We start from the raw sequence: 21,509 nt of genomic DNA on the forward strand, positions 1-21,509 counted from the left end.
AAGTATGTAAGTAGAATTATCAAACTAAATTGAAAAAGTATAGTTTTCTAAAACAAATTATAAACGAAGAAAAAAAAAAAAAAAAAAAAAAAAAAAAAAAAACCGGCGAGACGACTGATTCGTGGATATTATGAAAAGAGCTGTACAATGTGACAGTGATAAATAAAATACTTTAACTCGGAAGTACCGTTACTTGGATCACCTTACCTTTCGAAGAAAAAAAAAAAACAATTTGCTGCGAGACACGAATCGAAACCTTTTTACGCAGTGTATATATTTTTATCATCATATATTCAGTTTATTAGAGAAATGACAGGTTTTTTTTTTCTCGATACACACACAATGGACGTAAGTACAAATGTCCACATAACGGAGCACGGAAAATTCCGATTATAGTTAAAATAAATTCTGATGGATGGAGTGCGATGCGTTAATAATTGTTCTTCACGTGTGAGCAATAATTGAGTCGATCCCATATTATGCGATCCACAATCACGCGAGTATGCACGTGCGAGAAGGTGAGAAATATGAAAAGATTAAAGTGTATATATATATATATGTTTTTTTAGTTTTAAAATTGATTTGAAAAAAGCACCTCTCACGATCATATCTTTCACATTATACAATGATAAACGCGATGTTCTAAATAAAAAAGAAACCGCTACACACATTTTTCACATAAGACAAACTGCGACTCACTCATCTATGTGGAAATATTTTGATGATGAAATATGTGTTTTGTACAAATTCAACAATCTACACCGACTCACTCGTTTGCGCGACGCCGAATTCGAAAGTAAAGTTAATGATAATCGACGTTGCGCAGCGATATTTTCTCACTATCCCCGGATATATTTCAAGCACCCTCTTGAGTGCGATTAAGCAGATAATCAAGATCGTGAGAGATGCGGTCCAGCATACCGCTGGTGGTGCTGTCGCAAGCGCCGGACACCACGATCTCCGGTGTCTTCTCCTCGCCATCGGGCTGCTTGCGTTCGCTCGTGTTGGCGATATCCGGTATTGCGCTCACCACGTGCTCCCGACTCTTCAGTTCCACGCTCGTTCGCGATGACAATTCGACGTCGCTCTTCACGGCCAACGTGACATCCGGCATAGCACCCAGACGTGACTCCACATCGGCGCTGCAGAGTACCTTGGCCGAAGATTCGGCGGATACGGTTCCTGCCGACGGCAAAAAGATTTTGCCGTCGCCACTGCGATACTTGGTGACGTCACCGCGAAAACTGCAGCAGTCACCGCCGTAGGTCGACGTCTCGTTGACACAACGAGCACCGCGACTTGCGAATGTCGGATCGACGAACACCGGCGGTTCCTGATACTTACGCGGGCTCGTGCTGTAGTTCTCGAGATCGATGTCGTCCGAATGATCGACCCGGATTTCCGGCAAGAATCTGCCGGTCGGTGGCACGGACGATTTGGAGTAGACAGACGACGACTCGGATACAAACTCGCGCATATCTATGCTTCCCGCTGCGACACCACGCACTTCCCGATACGGCTCGCCGGAGATTGACAAAGGCGCCGGTGGAGTTGCCGAATCGTTTTCAGCTTCCGCGTCAGCTTTCGAACATACTAACGGATATAACGTGAGTGTTACTCGTAAAAAAAAAAAAAAAACATTCTATCGTCAATATTCGATTGAACAATTTCTCTGTGCTTTTGATATTTAAGATACACCTAACTTTTCAATAATAGATATTAACGCGAATCGAACCTACAATACCTTTGATAGGCTCCGAAGTATTTTCCTCGTTTGCTCTGCGTTTCACCATGATTCTTCGCAAAAGTGGCCCGACAACCGCAACTTCACCGTTGACGATGTATGCGATTATTATATCAAAGCCCTGCGCGCCAACGGAAGCAAATAATTCTAATGCACGAATTATTTCTCATTTTATATATACGTGTGTATCATATTCTCTGCAGAACTTACCAGAGCGCAAGATAAGGACGCGAACAAGTAGTGGAAAATTATGGACGACGAATTTATGTAGAAAATAGAGGACATTTCCACGGCGACGATACCACATATGACAAAAACCGCACGATGTAATATTCGTACTCTGGGATAAATAGAATTAGATGTGATTTGGATAAAAAAAAAAGCTACGCGAATATCACAGAAGATTCTATACGAATTTGTATACCTCGCTTCTATAGCTTCTCTCTTCATCACGTTTGTCTCTACCAATGTGTGAACCTTCTGGAGCACTCCCATGTAAAGGAGTATGAACACCAAAAACATCATCGTTGCGCAACTGACAAATATGTAATAAACGCCGCTGCCGTGTATCAGCCACCAGGACTCGTGTCGCCATCCGATACTCTTGTGCGTTAACTCGGTCGCGAATACAGCCAGAATCGGAACACCTGACAAAAACGCGCGATTGTAAGTTGTACAAAAAAAAAAACAATCCAAATAATTCACTGATTATTACCGGTTATCACGGCGATAACTGTCGACTGGAGGTGTTGACTCGGTCGGATTTGCGTAAGTTCGGCATATACTATCAAAGCTTCAGAAATAGGTGCGGACATACCGACCAGGAGAAATGCTTCTAACCCAATCGCTACGAGCGAGTAAGATGACTGAAATAAGCAGCAAGAACTTGGTGAAAAATAGAATAAAGTTTATATGATCTGCTTCAAAAAGATTGGAAATTACAAGTTCAGAATAGATCTTTGGATGTCTTAATAAATGATAATCACCTCTGGAAGATTATTGTAGACAGCGTAGATGAAAATAGCCATCGCTCCGATTAACGCACCGCAGCACTGAAGCTTCAAAAAATTCAGCCAAGTTCTGTACTTCCACCAGAAGGTGCTTAGTATCAGAGCAGACAGCAGGCATTGAGCCAGGCAACTGCCGCATCCGAACAGTATAATAAACGTAGTTTGTTCTGTTTTTGCCAGTACTACCTGCGACATTTTAAAAAAAGTGAAGAATTTAAAGGCTCCGAAAGTTACATATATATATATACACGCTTATTTCCACACAACATCCTGGTGTAGGCTCTCATGACCATTGACATATATATTTAAAAAAAATATATATAAAATTTTTCTTTGCTTAACATAAATTCAACGGGACATGTGTGTTTCATCAAATGACATAACAGACTTTTTCATTTTGTTCTTACTTTTGCAGCGCGAGTTGTTAAAAACACAGCTATGGTACCCGCGGTAGGGCACAAACAATGCGTCATCCCGTCACCGTACACCGTGTTTGCTAAGCAACTATCGAGATCCCAAGATCCGGTGTTGCCCATCAGACCGCACGATGTGTTCCAGGAACTCGTTTGATTTTGCAAATGACGAATTTGCAAATCGACCCATATCTTAATGTGCTTATTATCGACAATCAAGGAGGGCACAGCGACAACGATTACTCGAGAATTGATGCGAAACTCCAGATCCGTACCATCGCTAAATGTGAGTAAATTTAATGTTTTTTTTTTTTTATATAATAATTTTCATCTTTTCACATCTTTTTACATCGATTTTCTAAGTCGATTAACTTACTCGAGCTCTTTGACATATGCAGTCGGTATAAAATGTGACAAATTTTTGTACACGATGACGATTCCGGGAAATGTAACATTGGATTTTACATTGCGTTGCTTCTTTTTCCATAATCTTACAACTATTTTGTCCTCATACCAATCAGGATATCTGCCATTGACGAGATGATTATTCATAAGAAAGTTGTTTTTTAATGTTACAAATAGATAAATAGACAAATTATATTGTTTTGAGAATAAATTTTGAACGATTAGAAAAAAAACGTAAAAAAAAAAAAAAGATAAATATTACGTTGAAAAAGAATATAGGAATATAATTACACATAATCAGCCGAAGGTATTTGAAGAGAATGCGTAAAACCGTCTCCACTGTGAGATTGCACACCGAGAGATTGCAGTTGTTGAATATCCACAACCATGGATGACATGGACAGATGTTTAGATTTTTGTTTCAGTTCTGTAGACCAGTGAATTAAATTGCGTTTCGTAAGCTGAAGCAGCACCGATAATTTCTGAAAATAAACATATTTAAGCTCACAAAATCCGCTCTTTTTGCTCAGCGGTTCTACATCGAATCTAAATTATTATTACCTCCTGACTCAAGATAGAGTATTTGTCGCTTAGAATGCGATTTGTTATTTGAATCAAAGCCTCTGCGGAGACAAATGCGTCTGGCGGATCGATTTTATGTTGGTACCGATCGATTTCGGCCAACATGCTTAGTATGCGATCACCCTCGCCAGGATAAAGCGGCAACGTACGTTTGTGCAAGATTTTCAAAAAGGCGAAGATCGTGTCGGAACTTGTGGTATTTTGATAACCTAGTGTTAGGCTTCGAAACTACAAATTAATTTATTACAGAATTAAAATATTATTTTAATCAGTCGCAGTAATTATTGAGAAAATATTCTTCTTACGTTATTGTAGGGTCCAATCAACGCCTTGTACAAACAAGACGAGAAATCCGGTATCTGCCATTCGGGTGTAGTGGCGTCTTTCATCGAACAGAGCCTGGACACTCGTTGGCCCACAAAATATCGCGGACACTCCAGTAATGCCTCTGATCCTGGAACAGTATCTGGCCATTGCAAGCCCCAGGATTTTCCGTTGACGCATATCGGTACTAACGTTCGATTCATGACCTCAACTCGAACGGACATCGATTTGTGCGCCACTTTGCAGGTATAGATCACCGATTTCTTGAACATAAAAAATTATTCTCTTTGATAGATCAATTTAATTTATCAATTATAATTTTCTTTGACACTACATCCATTGATTCTTAATGTTTATCTTGCTGTGATTTTTATAACCACGAGTCGAAATAAATTTGTACAGCGTTTTCCTCGATACCTGGGCATTGGTGATCTTTAAAATGCTACCCGCCGGATACAAGTCTTCCCAAACTGCTTGGCCGGGCTCCAGTTTCAGCAAAGCGCGATTCTTCGTCCAACCGAATCCGATATCGATGTTGTGCATGTTAGGGGTCATACATGTCAGTTGTATGTTGCTACCCTGCGCACAATCGTTTGTTCAAACGTGTTTTTTTTTTCTCGGAAATGTAATGTTCTCACGAGAGAGACTTACTTTTTCTATAGTGGCGCTCATCGGTATCACCTTCACGTCCGGATCGTCTCGAACTTCAATGTAAATACTTTTACACTGTTGCACACCCCAGTCCGTTACTTGACAAGTATACTGACCGGCATCGAGCAGAGTCGCCTTCGTAATTATCAACATCGACGTATATACGTCCCCGTCGTTTGGCAACTGGGCAATCCATATTTCTCTGAGAAAGAGACAAACAAGTAATCATTTTAACATTAGTTCTATTAGATCTTTCTGATTTTCGAACTTCTGAAGAAAACGAAACTTCGCAAATTTTTGAGCTGTCGATCGTTCGCGAGATTACCTGATAGCTTTACTCGTGTTCACCAGCATGCCGTCTTTGTACCAGGTAAAGTTTGTGCTGTAGCTTCCTTGTGCTATGCACGACAAGGCGACATATTCTTCCAAGTGAACTTCGTAGTCGTTCACATTAGGCTCGTTCAGAAATAGACTCTAAAACGTAACATTTTGTTTTACAATATCTCCCAATAATTAGCTCGCAATGAAACGCTCTCTCAAAAACATTAAGTAACGTTAGATAAACAAAATTTACATTGAATTTTTTTTTTTTTTTTAATTTATAAACAGAGGTGTTAAAAATTTTATTTTTTTTATCGCACTTTTATTACCAGTACCTGTAGTCTGAGCGCTGGTTTTTGCTGAAACGTAAAATGCGTAGATTCCAACGCGATTTCGCTGAGGCGCCGACGCTGCACGAGTCGATTGAGTGATTCACGTATTTTATCTCCATCGTCGGAATTTCCGAAAAAATGGAATGTTACCTCAGCTGTGGGTCTGTTGAAAGAAATACAGCCCGCGATGAAACGCGGCCGTCTAACGGTTTTTTTTTTTTTTTTTTTGCGTAAAACAAACAGATATTCAAAATCTCAAAATTATGTATTTTTATAATTGATTGTGAAATATGACTGGGAAATAATTATTCCGCATCAAAAGTGTTTGTGCAATCTTCGTTAAAAATCTGCATAACTCTTATCCCTCGAATGTGTACCTACTCACGTCACGCTCAGGATTTTTAATTCCTCCATGGAAGTGATATTAGAATTCCTTAGGTATTTCGCAAGCTACGAGAAAAATTCTAATGAATTAAGCTCGAATAAAATTATCGGCTACAAGACAGAGAGAGAGAGAGAGAGAGAGAGAGAGAGAGAGAGAGAGAGAGAGAATATAAATAGATAAAATTAGAAACAAGGAAAATGAAATCGAACTCTCTTTTGTTTGTTTGCATATAAATGTAATCTTATCGAGTATTGTACAGTTTTATATTCTTGTTCTTTGATATTCACTGTTGTTTTTTTTTCACACAATGTGTTGTACAAATATTGATTAATTATTACATAACAAAACTCGTGCTTACAATTAAAGAGTATACATATCACTGAATCATATATATTTGTCAAATTTTCATATTAAATGACCCAATGCGTACAGTACTTAATATTACTTGATCGAGTGATTTTAAGATCACTCCTTCGGGTTACAAATCTCCTCGCCTTAATCATAATAAATCTTTTCATTTTAAAAAATTTTTTTACAAATCTCATCAGCTGCGTTCACTTTCTGCACTCGGTAGCTCTCCAAACATTTACAGCGCTGACAAAGAAAAGTAGAAAACAACAAATTTGGAGAAAAGTACAAAAAGTGCCATCGACAGCTAATACAGATAGATCTTGCGGCAAGACAACTCGCAGTTTGCACAAATGTCTCTTCTCAGCACGTTTACTGAGACACTTCAGGCACGTAGTGTGCCGGGACGAAGTCTCTTCGGCCTCTCGTTCATTGCGAAGACTTTCCTGAGATCATTCATAAGCAATCTTCTTCGAGTCTTCGATGAAGAAAACAGGCGCGCTAGACCCATTCTTTAGTTTTATTTCTCATAAACGGCGCTCCGAGCTTCAATCCGGCAACTCGAGTAAAAGTGGATCGTCCTTGGCTATCAGAACGCACGACATGTCCGTACTTCCGGGGCACAGGCAGTCCCGTATCTTCTTCTCGGACACGCTCAGCACTTTGATGCCGATCTCCCGGCAATACGCTTTCAACAGCGTCATCTGTAGGTGACTGGCCGCGTCCATCGGCATGTCGAAGGGCACGAGACAGATGCTGCCCTGACAGTCGCATCCTCGCGAGGCCAACGCGCGCAGAGTCGGCAGCATGCCGCAGCTGATTGTACCACCCCGGCGCTTGTCCTCGCACCACGATGTTTTTGCGCTGGAAGACATTCTCGGATTAATCATTTGCGCATCGTTGCATCGTTATATAAGCATGAGACATGACGCGACAATAAAGCAATGCTTGGGATTACCCGCCGCTGAAGTTTTTCACGAAGCGCGATGATAAGGCAATTACTCGGACCCAACGTTCTCGGCGGCTATGTTCCCCCGCAACTTGGATTCGCGCGCCAGATAACAAGTTACCACAGTGTCAAGGAAACTTTCGCGCAAGAGGTTTAGATTGTGATCTGATAATCAATTTTTGCGATATCGAAGATACGAAAAAAAAAAAAAAAAGTGCCGAGTAATATGTCGCGAGATAAAATTCTAGATTGCACAAGATGTAACAATCCCTCTGTCGTTCGCAAAGACAAGATAAATCGAATCAATCCGTACAATTCTCTCTCGTGTCGTGACCAAGCATTTCTTTATCATCACTAAAATAAAAAAAAAAAAAAAAATCAGGCGCGAAACTTTTTCACGAGTTGTTGCGCGACCGCCAACATGTGATTTATTTCGGGAAGCTAGCTACCTGTCAGCCATCGTGATTTGCGTGTGATAGACTCGTGTTTCCTGGCAGCAGGTCATATCGGTCAGTAGATCCGCTTGATCGGGCGTTTCTTCACTCGTCAAACCTCTCTTGCACACTTCACTGAATGTGGGAATTTTCACGGTTTCGTTCGACTTGCTTGTCGGACGAATTTTCAGCGTTGTCCTGGGACTTTAAAAAAGCTCCGAAGCTCTCTCCTCCACACTAGAGTCACAATCCGCTTTCTCTTCGTTCTTTCACTCGCGACTCAGCTTTCTGACGCAAACTCGTGCAACGCGTTTTCTTGAGGAAAGTTCTCTCTCGATTGATGTCCCACCTCACCGCGAGCCACCGATTACTGTGTGATGACCTCCGGGCGCTCCGTCCGCGGCTTTTATAGGCGACGGTTCCCCCGCCAGTTGCGTCGCGACGTTCGTTCGTCCCCACCGGTTTCATCACATCGGGAATACACACACTTCGGGATAAACCGCGTCACAGCGTAGCTGTCGCGGTATGTATGTATACTTATGTACGTACGTACGTAACGACGTACTTTTTATCAGTACATACACGTTCAATGGAAATTTTTTTTTACTGGGAAATCCGAGGAAAAACGTTCGCGCGATCGTTAACCCAATTCGATCCTTCCGTATTAAATTTCCTAGAGAGAGAGAGGGGGGGAGGGAGAGAATAGGAGAAGAAATTTCGGATGCTGGAATACCGGTTCCGAGAACGCGAACGTTGCAACCGGGAGAAAAAGAGATGAATAATGAATAATAAAACGGAGTAAAGTCCATTGATGTTGTTGTCCAACACATGACACATGATACACACGCAGAGACATGATAATGAAACGTACTCTTCAAACTGAATTTTTTAGTGTTTAATTGCGAATCATTTTTTTTTTTTTTCAGGAGACAAACACGTGCGAGCACACTTAACAACACAGTCAGATGCGAGTTATTTCATTCAATGAGAAATTCCAGAAGATAAGGAACAGATGTCGTGAGAGAAGGGAAGAACATTTAAAACAAACCCAAGGGAATTTCTCATATTGTTATCCGCTCGAACGCAATAACGTCGTCCCACTTGCACACTGATCGATAAACGAATACACAAGTTCATGCGACTTTGTTCTTTGCACACGTACGTTCGCACGTGTAACTTTCGACCGATTCGTTGAAACGTTGTAAGTTCAAGGTAAGCTTATGAAGAACAATTGTTGCGCAATTGTCTCTATTTCTATTTTTATGCGAAAAGAAATTACGTTGTCTGCATGTGAGGCTTTATATAAAACCAAAAGTAATATAAGAAGCTGTGTTGCTGGAAAATACAAAAAAAAAAGCTGACAAACAACTTTGTTTTTTTACAGACTTAAAATTCTGCGACTACATCTGCAGTGGAAAACACAGGCGCGTGAATTCCGCTAATCCAGCGAGCGTGATAAATATTTTATTAATACCGCGATTTGTTCTAAAGAGAACATGAATAAAAAAGCGATCATCATCCCGCATTATTGAAGTTTACAGTGGGAGGAAAATTTCAACGGAATCTACCGAGAATCAAGAGACGCGTCAGGAAACATAATTACTTAGCGGCAGCGCAAACAAAATTTTCATCGGCGACGACCGAGAAGTGACGGTCAGGTCAGGGTTGATGTACAGGGGCGCGTTATATATCAATACGTTATATATCAATGTCACGCGGATTATCTAACACAATTTCATTTGTTACATTCAACTCATTTCGATTCGTAACACACGCACGTCATTCTTAAATGTAAAATCGCCATTCATGATGTATAGTTACGCACACTAGCCTTTTAAGCTAGTTCGTTCGGCGAGAGCTGATGGAAAACAAGTCGAAAGATCAAAGTTCAAAGACCGAGTAAAGAAAATCTCGATCTCACATTGCAAATTGTTTTATTTACATTTGAAAGAAAAAATTTGAACCGGGCTTGCAAAAATTCTTTACGGCCCGTTGCATCATCGCGCGCACGTATCTGATGTCAACGATCCATCGTCTCGCCATTTTCCCCCAATCAGGAATAGCCACGTCGATCGATCGGCAATACTATTATTTCGGTCAGTGAACTGTTTTATTTTGGACAAACGGCCATCTTACGTGTGTCACACTTTCTCGATCGATCGCACGCACACGTATATGTAGTAAAATTTCATATATTATATATATATGCCCTACGAAGATGATGCAAGTCATGGATACTTTGTTCTGACGTGTTTCATCAGACGTGCAATTTCCGCGATAACGGACTTAACAGTCCCACCTGTTGGGAAGAGACATCACGCGCCGAACACAGGACACCTCCTGATAAATGTAAGCGTGCCACATGGCATTGTTAATTTTATGATACACAATCTCGTTTTTGCGTTAAAAACGTTTATATATAGCATATGTAAAATCTGATTAAAAACAGATATATATATATATATATTCCTGTATTGTAATCGCATCGTTTACACAAGGTTTGAATATGTTACACGGTGAGATGTGATTGATGCAAATAGACGGTGGAAAACACACGCCGAATCAAACACACATTACGCGTAGCTTTAATAACAATGACAAATTTCAAAAGGACAATTACATAAGTTTCATATATACAACTTCTATTTCGATCGCGTATAAAAAACCACAGAAACGGAAAGCTTTCGTAACGTTCGTTACGTGAATCATCCGCTTTAAGATAATTAATATAACTGGACAAAATCTTTTAATATTGTCTCGAAAGAGAATACGTCCGCGTAACAGACACGTTTGTTTCAACATGACATAAGGATTACATCGAGAATTACATTAGCAAAACAAGCATTTTCGCAATTAAATCAAAAATAATAAGCATCAAGGAGATGATTAAGTTTTTAAAAAAAGAATTAAAAAAAAAAAAAAATGTATAAAAATTCAGATAACAAGTGTTCCAAGAAGAAATATTCTAAACAAATTTATGTATTATAAAACGTATCTTGTAAGTCAAAACAAATTCTTGAAAATTCATTTATTTATAACTTTTACGCGCCGCTTGTTGGGAAAAAGATGGAACGAAACTTTAACCGGTCAAGAACCTTTTATCCAGGTTCTTTCCCTTCGTATCTGTCAACAGCATAAAAAAATTTACCACGTATCCAAGGTTAACGGGAAAATCCCAAGGTGTCTGGGGAACGTAGACGGTGACTCTCCAGGTTTTTTCACATTAAAATCGATCGTTCATAAGAGTCGTACAATCACAATATATATACGTATAAACGATCGATTACTCGAACACTTTATTCTCCGAAGCAGTAATTACCGAACGGCATTAATTAAAAAGTACCAAAATTTGTATCGATTGTTGTCAGTGAAAAAATGAATGATAAAATGTTGCAAAGATAAACGACCGGGGAAATACGTGCTAAAAATACGCGTTTAATAAAAAAAAATAAAAACAAAAATAAATGTATCTCATTCAAAAGCGTTCGGAAAAATATTTTTCACGCAACACGTATCTCATGATTATTTCAAGACGAAATATGCAACTAGAACTATTTTTGTATTTATAGACACAGGTTTTCCTCGTAATTTTCTCGTGACTTGCGAAACATTGTGTACACGTAAATGTAAATTTCCTTGGGGGAATAACTGCTACGTAAATGCAACCTGCACATAGATATAACGTATTAGAATAAAAACAAAACAAAATAAGAAAAATTAATTTCCGATTAAAAACACGTTGTGTAACATGTGCATGATATGTTTAAAAATTAATTTATTATTTCACTTATTATTTATTAATTTTTTATTTTATTGCTTATACATGCATAAAAGAAATATATGTATAGTAGCAATATAATAAAAAATGTACGTACATATGTACATGTTAACCTTGATCAAATTATCAAACTCGACAAAAATTGACATTAAAACAAAATATTAGTTCGTACTCTTGTGACTCTCGATTTAATCAATGAATAATCTTATCGTTACGAGACAAAAAGTTATCATTCATCATACATATGACCGTATAATCGCGTTACTAAGAAAATCGCTTATCGCGGTGTCTCAGAGAGAGAAAGAGAACAGAAATCATCAACGCGTTATTATATCTGCTTCTTTAATTAATGTTTATAAAACAACATCTGATTCCTGGATAAATTGTATTTTTAGATTTTTCCACGTATATATTATTATACAAGCTAAAATTAGCACCTTTTTTCAGATATCAAGGACGATGATCATCAGAAGAGTTGTGTGTTTGAAGAAATGTTTTATCGAACGAAAATTTTCAAGAAGCGCGAAGATCACATGGGACGCTTTCTTACGCAACAACAACGGCGGAACGTCGCTCAAGAAATTCGTCGTAGAACATTATGACATAGCTAAGGCAATTCTAGAAAATACCGAGATCACTCGGAATCATTTGACTCCGGAAGTGAAGCTGTTTTTACTGACAGAGAACTGTCCTTTGTACTACGAGTCTTTCCATGAGAATGGAAAATTCGATTCTTTCACCAGAAACATGTTCCAAGACTCGTTCTGGTCTGTATATTGGCCAGGAGGACAAGCACTGACGAGATTTATTTTTGACGAAAAGAACGAAATTTTAAAGAACAAAAATACAAGACTCGAAGCGAAGCGAGACGAGTTAAGGATCTTGGATTTAGGCGCGGGATGCGGTGCTACGGCGATAGCTGCGAAATTAACGATCGGATCCTGCAAGATTGTCGCGAACGATATCAACAAAGGTCAGTATGTCAAGCACGATCATTAATGTTAGCAAGAACGCTCGCGGCAATGTGTGTGACAAACAACCATTAAAAAATTCTTACAAATGAAGATCGCATTATGTACAAAAATTAAAAAAAAAAAAAGGTAATATTAAAATAAGATCTATCCGGAATTACATACAGTTATAATGAGACTTTAAAGAGCGAAGTCAAAAGCCCTGAAGAAACAATATTACTAATGTATCAAAATAGACGCCTGTGTATATTTCAGATATACAAATTTACATTAATTTCACGAGATATCTCGACAAAAACTAAGTGTATATATATATATCAGGAAACCGGAGTTTTTATATAAGTATTCCACATGTGGTATTGCTCGACCGTAATAGCAACTGTCCTTGTGGATAACACGACCGATACGGTTGCCCGGATATAAGAAGGGGGAAGCCTGTAAGAGGACTAATAAGATAAATCTAATAATGGGAAAAAGTGATGATCGAAAGATAATCAATAATGTCGCAATAATGATAAGTCTTTAACCGTCATTACGATAAGTATGATATCGCAATATTTTTTGCAATGTCACTAACAAATCATAGAGCAAACAGTTATTGCTCTTAACAATTTTTCAATAAATGTTAAAGATATAAGTGCATTCTCGCTTTAAAAAATAATACCATATGAGCAATTTGTCATATGAAATACACTAAGAGAGGACGATTGCAACAGATCGTACATCTATCAGAACAAACATATCGGTATCGCCGATAACGCGCGTGTGCAGAGTGTATTGCGTTTATTAACCGCTTCTGCGAAATGATGAAGCCTACTGTGTCGAAAGAGAAAGCGCACAAAATTCGTCGAGCCGTCGAGAAGAAAGATATGCGTGTGTGCATTCGGGGAAGTGGACTTGGACCGTCCCGATTTTGCGATTTCGGCGAAAGAGCAAAATTGCAACAATGTTTTAATATATTCGGTGGAAATTAACATGAAACTAGAGAAAATTGACATGAAATTAATTGTGAGAGTAGTAGCAAATTTATATATAAGTTACAGATTTTTGGTGTATCTCGTTTGTTATTTTTTGCTATATGTTATGCTTTTTAGGATTTACTCGGACTTGAAACTTAGCGATTTTTGCTGACGTAATTAATGGGATTTTCTGGATAGCAAAGATTCGAAAATATTCTCGCAAAAAAGATAAACAATAAAAGATGACGATATCTTTTTTTGTCGCAATATCAATATCTTGTCATCTTTATCACGAAAATCTGCTATAGACTCTTCTTGTAAGAGCACAAAGATCGGAAATTTCATCACAATAGACAACCTGAGTCCAGAGTTCGTATACTTGTTTACATTACTAGCTAAAGAAGAGATGTAGAAAGAAAAAATAGAAGATACTCGAAAGGCGAAGACACCATAAGTATTGACGTCACTCCGAGTGTGCGTATGTGTACGCTTATGTCGATGAACAGATGTGCATATACAGCAGCAACACCGCGATAATAGATGCGAATCCACGCGGTCAAGACCGGATTCCATAGGATATGATTCAGACAAGAACGCGTCTCGGATGCGCCAACATGTTCACGCTTCGCGTGCACGGCGTGCCTGCGATTGTCAGGAATCAAAACAACACTGATACCGATTGTCGCATCTTGTCGTTCTGCGCACTATACGCGGAATTGGGAGAGTGTTTCATGAAACTGTATCTACTCAATTAGACCTCAGACAGATCGAATAACTTTCCTGCTGACGTTCTCGGTCTTCCGATTGGGTCGCCTTTGTCAGTTATAGCAAGGAGATCGTTGACACGTCAATATTCCCGACTGTGCAACTATTCTGCGTCACAGAGCGAATATTTTTCAACAACATAATGCGACTCGCGTTAATATCCGCGAATCATATTCAGGAATTTTCCGATTGTTATTCCGTCAATAATCAAATGCTTGTTAAAATCTTTTTCCGAAGAATTTAAGTTAAAAGTTTAGAACATTTTTTTCTGCGAATCAACAAATTGAAAAGTTAACGTGACAATCCATTAGATTCTTGTCATCATTAAGAAACGTATCATGTTTCGTTCCAAGGGCCAAACAGGACCCAACATTGGAATGTAGGACACTGCGTAAGACGCGGGGATTCCCGCATCTTACGCAGACATCAGATGAAAGGGTCGCTCGTGCGTCAGTGAAAGGCTGTCGATTCTTAGTACTGCATCCACGTAACATGCCGATCGATAAACTGTACTTTCTCAACAAAATAAAAAAGCATTGAATAATATTATTTCCTTATGAAGAAGTTGTTCTTTCTTCAGTAAAATTGTTGCAAAACGTTATTGCAATACGTTATTGAAAACAACACAATTTCAGAGTTTGATAAATCACTATGTGATCTTATTATGATATCATGAACTACAAATGTTTGGAAACACAGTTTGAAGAAGGAGAAATACGATACGTATCGTTGCGACTAAAAGTTTTTGCTAAAAACGCGAATAAAATTTCTAAGAAAGTTTTTTCACGTCTTTTTGTACGAAGAAATTTCATGTATGTATTTTCATATGAAGGACAATAATTCCAGAGTGAAAATGTCGTGTGTGAGAAGAAAATGGGGCTTTCCAATATCATTATTTATTCAACGAACTTCATAATTCACAGAATGCGATTTTTGTATACAACGTTTTATAAGCTGGCACGCTTTTGGCACTTGAATCGATATGAGTCAAGGACGTTTTAGGAACATATATTTAAACACGAGATCGCGCGCGATTCCCGTTCCAATGTTCGCGAACGACGAAAGTCAATTATCGCTAGCAACACAAACTCAATGACATAATACAATATATCGAATATTGAGATCAATGTGCAAAAATCTCAATATCTCTTTCATTTATCTCTACATATTTGCAACGTAAAGAACGCTAATTGTGCTTTAGAAGTTTTTTCTACAAAAAATGAAAAAATTAGTAATAATTTTTAAGTATGTTTAACAAGAATATATAAAATGTAACGAGACAAATCGACTGCAATGATTTTTTAAAAACCGATCTGTATCTCAACTTGATCAAACAATAAAACAAAAAACTGATGCCAATAAAATATGGAAATATTCGCGAGCGAATATTCACGAGCTTATCTATTATTAGAACACGTATGAGAACACGTGATTTAGAGAGGACTATATCTAATGTCTGTACACAACGCGGTCAAGTACCTCTCAAAATCTATTTCGCAATTCTATCGCTAAGTGGACATTATATAACTACAAATAGCATTTTATGGTTTACATGTATATTTTAATACCCGATAACTTATTGATATGATTTTTTGTTTCAGTTGCTTGTGTGGCCATTGCGATGAACGCAATGTTAAATAATGTGGACATCGAAGTATCTTGGGCAAATCTGCTGACAGGCTCACCTGAACAACCGTACGATCTAATTTTCGTCGGTGATTTGCTGTATGACGAGGAAATGGCAAATAATCTAATTACATGGCTGGAAAAGGCACACACGCGAGGTGCACGAATTTATTTGGGAGATCCGGGAAGGCATGGGTTGACTGAAAATTTCAAGAAGAGAATGAGATTGCTCAAACGATATTTTTTGCCCGAGAACGTCAGGAAAGAGAATTACGGTTATGACACAGCTACCGTGTGGGAATTTCAACAAATTTGAATGAAACTGACGACATTTATAACGTTCAATTATGAACTAAATATAATTTTTTACCAAGTCATAGATTTTATACTCTACTAGATTATTTTTTGTTATGGAATTAATATATGTTCGCATACAGATTGCGATAGTTGATCAACTGATTGCTCTTTAAAGATTTATGTGCTTAGATTGTTAAGCAATTGTGTTTGTGTGTTCAAATGTGCGTTCTTTAACATATTGACGCACAAACCTGCTTGCGACACATAGTTTCACAATTTTGCACTCGTACAACGGTTGTACATCACGTGTTAGTGTATATACAAATAGTCACGTGCAAGCGCGTATTTTTATGTGTAAAAACTGCCTCAAAAGCAGCAGCAGAGAATTCATATTGTATGGTATACAAGCGATTCATTATATAATATAAAGTTAAGTAGTAATTTTCGCATAAACACTCGTTCAATGTATTCGCGATAAATAATCTTATCGCAAATATTTATCACACAAGATGATCGTTGCATCGGTCAAGTACGATGCGACGATTGTTGAATATAAACGATGTTTTATTTTCTTATCAAACAATTGCGCAAGCCACGCAATTTTTGGCTTTTCCACTCACCTGTTTACTGACGAACGATTCCAAACTTCCGTGTTGAGATACTAAACCATTACGAAGAGACGTAACGTTGGACAACTTGATTCTACATTCGTATCTCGAACGATCTGTAAATACAATGTCCATGTGTCGCATACAGAACGTTCGCTACTCTCTTTACCAAATGTTTCAAACAAAAATGTTTGAGAAAATCTACGTGTAAACTAATAAAAAAAACTATATGTAACAAAATTGTAAAACTTACTGTTGTATATCTTTGTACCGTCTTTACAAATGCACGGTTGTTGTTGCTCATCAAAAGGACATTGCAATATGCAATGTTCTGAAGCGCATTCTACAACAAAAAAGAGCATATTTTAATTTTAAAATTCATGTGGAATAAACTTTCGCAATTATTCAGCGAAAGTTTTTGAGACACATAATATCTTAGTTCGCAATTCACATGGCGTAATTAAGAGAAATATGTAGCAACTCAGTAATCTTTCTACCAAAATAGAATATATAAAAATATCTTATCAAGATAAAGCATTACCTGTGTCCAGCATATCCAAAAGACGAGTTTCGCACTTGGGCCCAACATATCCGTTCAGACAATCGCAATGCATCGCTTCTGCTCCTATTTGTCTAAGATAAATGAGGTAGTTTGCATGAGTTTAATCACAAAATAATAAAATAAATAAACAATTGATAGTGTTAGTTTTTTTCTTCTTATTGGCTCTTGCACAATCTCAATACAGAAAAAAACAATCTAACGATTTCACGGAATTTATAAACAAGAATCAAAAAGACCTTCACACGACAAAATTTTAGACATAATCTTAAATATTCTTTAATACTAGTCACTCGACTCGATTTTTGAAAATTTCAATTTTTTTATATAAAAAGAAAAATCTGATCAATAAGAGCAAACGTAGGTATATTAAAAAACTTTTTATGATGACTTTATAATAAAAAAATAAAACTCGGTTTTTCATTTAGAACTCAAGTATGTAAACTAAAATATATTTATCCTACTATGCGTTTTATAAATGGTTCAAAAAATATATTATATATTAATATTGTTAATACATTTAAACACCATTTATGCACCTGCAAGTAGCTCCATTTTGACAAACTAGATCGTGTTCCTCGTTAAAGCATAATGGGCCTTCGTTGCAACTAGCACCATTAAAGCCGTTAAAACAATCACACGAGAAAGATCTGCGAACAATAAGATGTAACAACAATTATTTGCACTTTTAGCATATTCTTTACTTTAAACATATTTTGTGTATAACTACATTACAAGTACCGCTTTTTTAAGAACTTACACTATCAATAAAACAGAACACACAGTTGGTTTTTTTTCACTGAACTAGTGCAACTAGTTCAGAGTTTATTTTTTTCACTCTAAATGGAAGGAAAAAAGATAAACTCTGAACTAATGTGACCAGTTCAGCAAAAAAGAATAAACCAAGTTTCTCTACAGAAACTTTATTAAACGTCCATTAAGAACTATGTACAATCGAACTCCTCAGTTACTATTGTATTCCAATAATGTTCGCCAATATTGGGCTGTTTGTAAAATTTTCTTACTTAGGCAGTTATAGTTTCCGAAACAAAAGAAATTCTAAAAAAGCGTCTTTTGCAAATTTGATAAAGAAACTTGTTTGCGCATGAGTGAACTTGAAGGGCACAGATTACCATAGGGTGCTTCAAGCAAGATACTGTGTAAGTGTGAGTAAGACACACTGATATGCTCTTTCTCACACTAATGGACACTGTGTTACACTGTATTTTCCTAAGGACCATCCATAGTAATATAAACATAAAAATATATAAACATAAAAATTAGCCAATCATAAGGTAAAACTTTTAAATAAAAACTTTTCGAATCATAAGGCTACCACTTTCAACTATAAAATAATTAGTCAATTTATATGGTATCTTACATTAAGACTACAATGATTAGTGTGTAAAGACCTTAAGAAAACTGGTTTACAAGTGTCGCCTCTACAAAAAAGAGAAAAAAAAACACACTCTAACTTCTTCGTTCACACGCGCGCTAACGTTCGTTTGCGCGCTAATTCAGCTCGGAATTGAAGCACGTGGCAAGAGAATACATTTTATCTTAAGTAAGTAGGTTTTTAATATTACACATCATTACTTTCTTTTCAAATTAAATTAATATGATTTAGTGTTTTGAATATTTAATAAAATATATTTATATAAAACAATTATTAAAAGCTTAGCTCAAGTTTTATTTTACGTAAGGTTTTAATATTAAAATATTATTCTGTTCACACAAAAATATATAATTTTAGAACTTTTAAATGCTCTCTCAAATAAACAAAATTCTATACAAATAACACAGAAATTATATTTTTGCAATGGATCATATATTTTACAAATTCGATCAATATTATGCACACGCATGCAATATTATTATAGGTATAAATAAATAGAAGTCATGTATTTTATGTTCATAATCATGTGTTATTTGTATAAATATTTCAAATAAACATTAAAACATATTAAAAATTGATGATCATCCATTCGGGAAATTCCTGAGGTTAGGAAAATTACCGTGTTAACTGCTTTAACTTAAAAATATATTGTGCAATTCCAAAAATGTTAATTTTAGTACATACGAAGAAATTGTCTTATATTGAATATTGTCAAATCTGAAAGTTAGTTTTTACACCAAAAAAATACAAATTTTGCAGAGCATTTGCAGAACAAAAAGAAACTCGAAAATTTTTCGCTCTTAGACAGTGATTCTCATTCAACATATACTTTTATTTACGCTATCTGTTATAATGTTTCTTGATTAAAAACTCACGTGTAATCTGCTGTAACAACGCAATTTCCAGCAAACGAACAATCACGTACTGTGCAGGATTCAGGATTTGGCCGTTCTTCTGTTATTTCATAAGTTATGTTAAATCCGTACACATCCAGTAAATCATTCAGTACTCTCACATGACTCCCTTCTAGTCGATCCAGTTCGAATTCAATTACCAAAAACGGTCGAAAAGTTCGGATTAATTGGTGTTCAAAGACGTTGCCTTCAGTTACTTCTTTAATCAAGGCAGCTCCAAAATTCATAGTGTCTGATTCGTAATAAGCATATTCCGTAAAACGCAATCCTTTGTACACATAGAGTTGTGTCAAATAAACGACGATAGAACTATTGGTAGAAGGAATATCTGATGCATCGATCACCCAGCAACACTTGATAGGAACAGGAAATAATCCAGGGAAATTTGTTGTGTAGATAAGCCCTCTTGAGCTAGTCAAGTGACCTCCGCAGGAGAAGTCTGCCGTAACACTTTCTACTTTTCCACAGAAGAACGGAAAAAGAAGAACTAAGACCACAGGTATGTTCATCTTTGGCGAATCTATCAGAAAATAATAAGAAAAAAATAATGCATGATGATAAGAGATAGTTTTTATGTTATACTCTGACAAATTCAACATTTAACTGTAATCTGTGCATTAGGTTTTTATAATTAAAGTTACTAATGGAGAAACAGTAACAAAATCAAAAATATAAACAAATCTTTGTTGTTTTTTAAAACATATGTATAAATTTCAATTATTTCACGATGTTGAAATATTGTGCAGCTTGAAAGATGTGCAATTTGTGCAATGTGATTTTTTTTTTAAGTAAAACTGCACCATTTTGCATATATTTTATATTTTTTTATATTTTACAAATAAATTCATTTTTTATTCGTGTTTTTTATTAGTGTGTAACTTTGCAGTTTTATTTAAAAGCTTTATATATAACATTCTGATATACAATACATTGAGAATAATAATTGATATATAACATACACGGTTTTATAACTGAGCCACCAAATATTTCGATTATTTGAACTTAAATTGAAAAATGCAAACAGAAATACCTGCTCTTTTCACTTTTTTTGGCGCGGTATTCCCAAAAACTGAACAACCCAGTCGTTTCAATTTGTTTCCCATCGACTATCATCGACTATTCTTCAAGCAAAAGGACGACATTCAGATGTTTTACGTAGACAACTGCGAATCTCCAATTATTGGTTCCACTTACTTGTAAACACTTCCTTACACCTTTTCTCGACTACTTGGATCGTCTCCATCGCACATTTTTGAGAGATTTATTCACATAAGACGTGAATAAAGCGGGAAGATGATCATACACAGCTTTCGCAGGATTCGCGAAAACGACGACAGACTTACACGAACATAGCCGCAAACAAGCGACAATCAGCTAAATGAGCGATCGAAAGCCCGCGATGTATCGATACAACCTTGCGAGCGGGGTTGTGTGCACTGATAACTGTATTCTCGCGATAGTTACACCGCGGATACACAAGCGCCCTGCCGGGATGCTGGGCGCCGCCTTGTGTGCACCGGCCTCCCTCTTATCCTCTCCGCGACTTTCCACCTTCCACCATCAGACTGCGCAAACCCCTGCTCTTGGTTCACCCTCACACGCAATCTACATTTGAATACTTAACGTGATATAATACACGCGTTACAAAATGCGGACGTGTGGATGTTCTATCGTCGAGATGCGAAAAGAATGAGGAAAAAATCAATTCAGATATAATTGAATATGCTCTTCAAGAACT

The 21,509-nt window shown here is 37.0% G+C and overlaps 3 protein-coding genes across 6 annotated transcripts; 1 reads left to right on the forward strand and 2 right to left on the reverse strand.

The window, feature by feature from the left end:
- Nucleotides 1-274: 274 nt before the first annotated feature.
- On the reverse strand, nucleotides 275-21,260 carry LOC109851869. 3 transcript variants are annotated; one of them, XM_020422395.1, is made up of 23 exons: nucleotides 20,966-21,260; nucleotides 20,802-20,892; nucleotides 19,733-20,291; nucleotides 18,001-18,111; nucleotides 17,444-17,535; nucleotides 17,156-17,245; nucleotides 16,915-17,018; nucleotides 6,168-6,232; nucleotides 5,786-5,945; nucleotides 5,455-5,603; nucleotides 5,130-5,331; nucleotides 4,896-5,057; nucleotides 4,460-4,741; nucleotides 4,134-4,382; nucleotides 3,864-4,054; nucleotides 3,544-3,693; nucleotides 3,162-3,447; nucleotides 2,731-2,940; nucleotides 2,460-2,610; nucleotides 2,169-2,391; nucleotides 1,955-2,084; nucleotides 1,745-1,865; nucleotides 275-1,593 (listed from the first exon to the last, which is right to left on the reverse strand). In XM_020422395.1, the coding sequence occupies exons 2-23, from the start codon at nucleotides 20,872-20,874 to the stop codon at nucleotides 857-859; spliced, it is 4,497 nt and encodes a 1,498-aa protein (XP_020277984.1). In that variant the 5' UTR covers nucleotides 20,875-20,892; nucleotides 20,966-21,260; the 3' UTR covers nucleotides 275-856. The 3 variants fall into 3 exon arrangements, with proteins under 3 accessions (XP_020277984.1, XP_020277985.1, XP_020277986.1); XM_020422396.1 differs by having other exon boundaries at nucleotides 20,802-20,887; nucleotides 20,966-21,002; XM_020422397.1 differs by lacking the exon at nucleotides 20,802-20,892.
- Nucleotides 3,368-16,858, forward strand: LOC109851870 (electron transfer flavoprotein beta subunit lysine methyltransferase-like). Of its 2 annotated transcripts, none has more exons than XM_020422399.1 (5): nucleotides 3,368-3,453; nucleotides 8,825-9,110; nucleotides 9,283-10,247; nucleotides 12,124-12,649; nucleotides 15,973-16,858. In XM_020422399.1, the coding sequence occupies exons 3-5, from the start codon at nucleotides 10,104-10,106 to the stop codon at nucleotides 16,311-16,313; spliced, it is 1,011 nt and encodes a 336-aa protein (XP_020277988.1). In that variant the 5' UTR covers nucleotides 3,368-3,453; nucleotides 8,825-9,110; nucleotides 9,283-10,103; the 3' UTR covers nucleotides 16,314-16,858. The 2 variants fall into 2 exon arrangements, with proteins under 2 accessions (XP_020277988.1, XP_020277987.1); XM_020422398.1 differs by lacking the exon at nucleotides 3,368-3,453 and adding an exon at nucleotides 4,637-4,724.
- LOC109851871 lies at nucleotides 6,412-8,271 on the reverse strand. Its single transcript, XM_020422400.1, has 2 exons — nucleotides 7,914-8,271; nucleotides 6,412-7,379 (listed from the first exon to the last, which is right to left on the reverse strand). The coding sequence occupies exons 1-2, from the start codon at nucleotides 7,967-7,969 to the stop codon at nucleotides 7,064-7,066; spliced, it is 372 nt and encodes a 123-aa protein (XP_020277989.1). The 5' UTR covers nucleotides 7,970-8,271; the 3' UTR covers nucleotides 6,412-7,063.
- Nucleotides 21,261-21,509: the final 249 nt, after the last annotated feature.

Source organism: Pseudomyrmex gracilis, unplaced genomic scaffold (assembly GCF_002006095.1).
Source record: "Pseudomyrmex gracilis isolate BER0280 unplaced genomic scaffold, ASM200609v1 scaffold_22, whole genome shotgun sequence".
NCBI classification, from domain to species: Eukaryota; Metazoa; Arthropoda; class Insecta; order Hymenoptera; family Formicidae; genus Pseudomyrmex; species Pseudomyrmex gracilis.

What these genes read in the sequence shown, in the direction of transcription:
- LOC109851871 (XM_020422400.1), bottom strand. Translation starts at nt 7,969, where the DNA reads ATGACCTGCTGCCAGGAAACACGAGTCTATCACACGCAAATCACGATG. An exon ending in CAAATCACGATGGCTGACAG is followed by an intron (nt 7,380 to 7,913) that starts GTAGCTAGCTTC and finishes AATGTCTTCCAG; the next exon opens with CGCAAAAACATCGTGGTGCG.
- LOC109851869 (XM_020422395.1), bottom strand. Translation starts at nt 20,874, where the DNA reads ATGGGAAACAAATTGAAACGACTGGGTTGTTCAGTTTTTGGGAATACC. An exon ending in AATCGTTCGTCAGTAAACAG is followed by an intron (nt 6,233 to 16,914) that starts GTGAGTGGAAAA and finishes TTTTTCTCGTAG; the next exon opens with CTTGCGAAATACCTAAGGAA. An exon ending in AACACGAGTAAAGCTATCAG is followed by an intron (nt 5,332 to 5,454) that starts GTAATCTCGCGA and finishes TCTCTTTCTCAG; the next exon opens with AGAAATATGGATTGCCCAGT.
- LOC109851870 (XM_020422399.1), top strand. Translation starts at nt 10,104, where the DNA reads ATGCCCTACGAAGATGATGCAAGTCATGGATACTTTGTTCTGACGTGT. An exon ending in CAGGACACCTCCTGATAAAT is followed by an intron (nt 10,248 to 12,123) that starts GTAAGCGTGCCA and finishes ACCTTTTTTCAG; the next exon opens with ATATCAAGGACGATGATCAT. An exon ending in CGCGAACGATATCAACAAAG is followed by an intron (nt 12,650 to 15,972) that starts GTCAGTATGTCA and finishes TTTTTGTTTCAG; the next exon opens with TTGCTTGTGTGGCCATTGCG.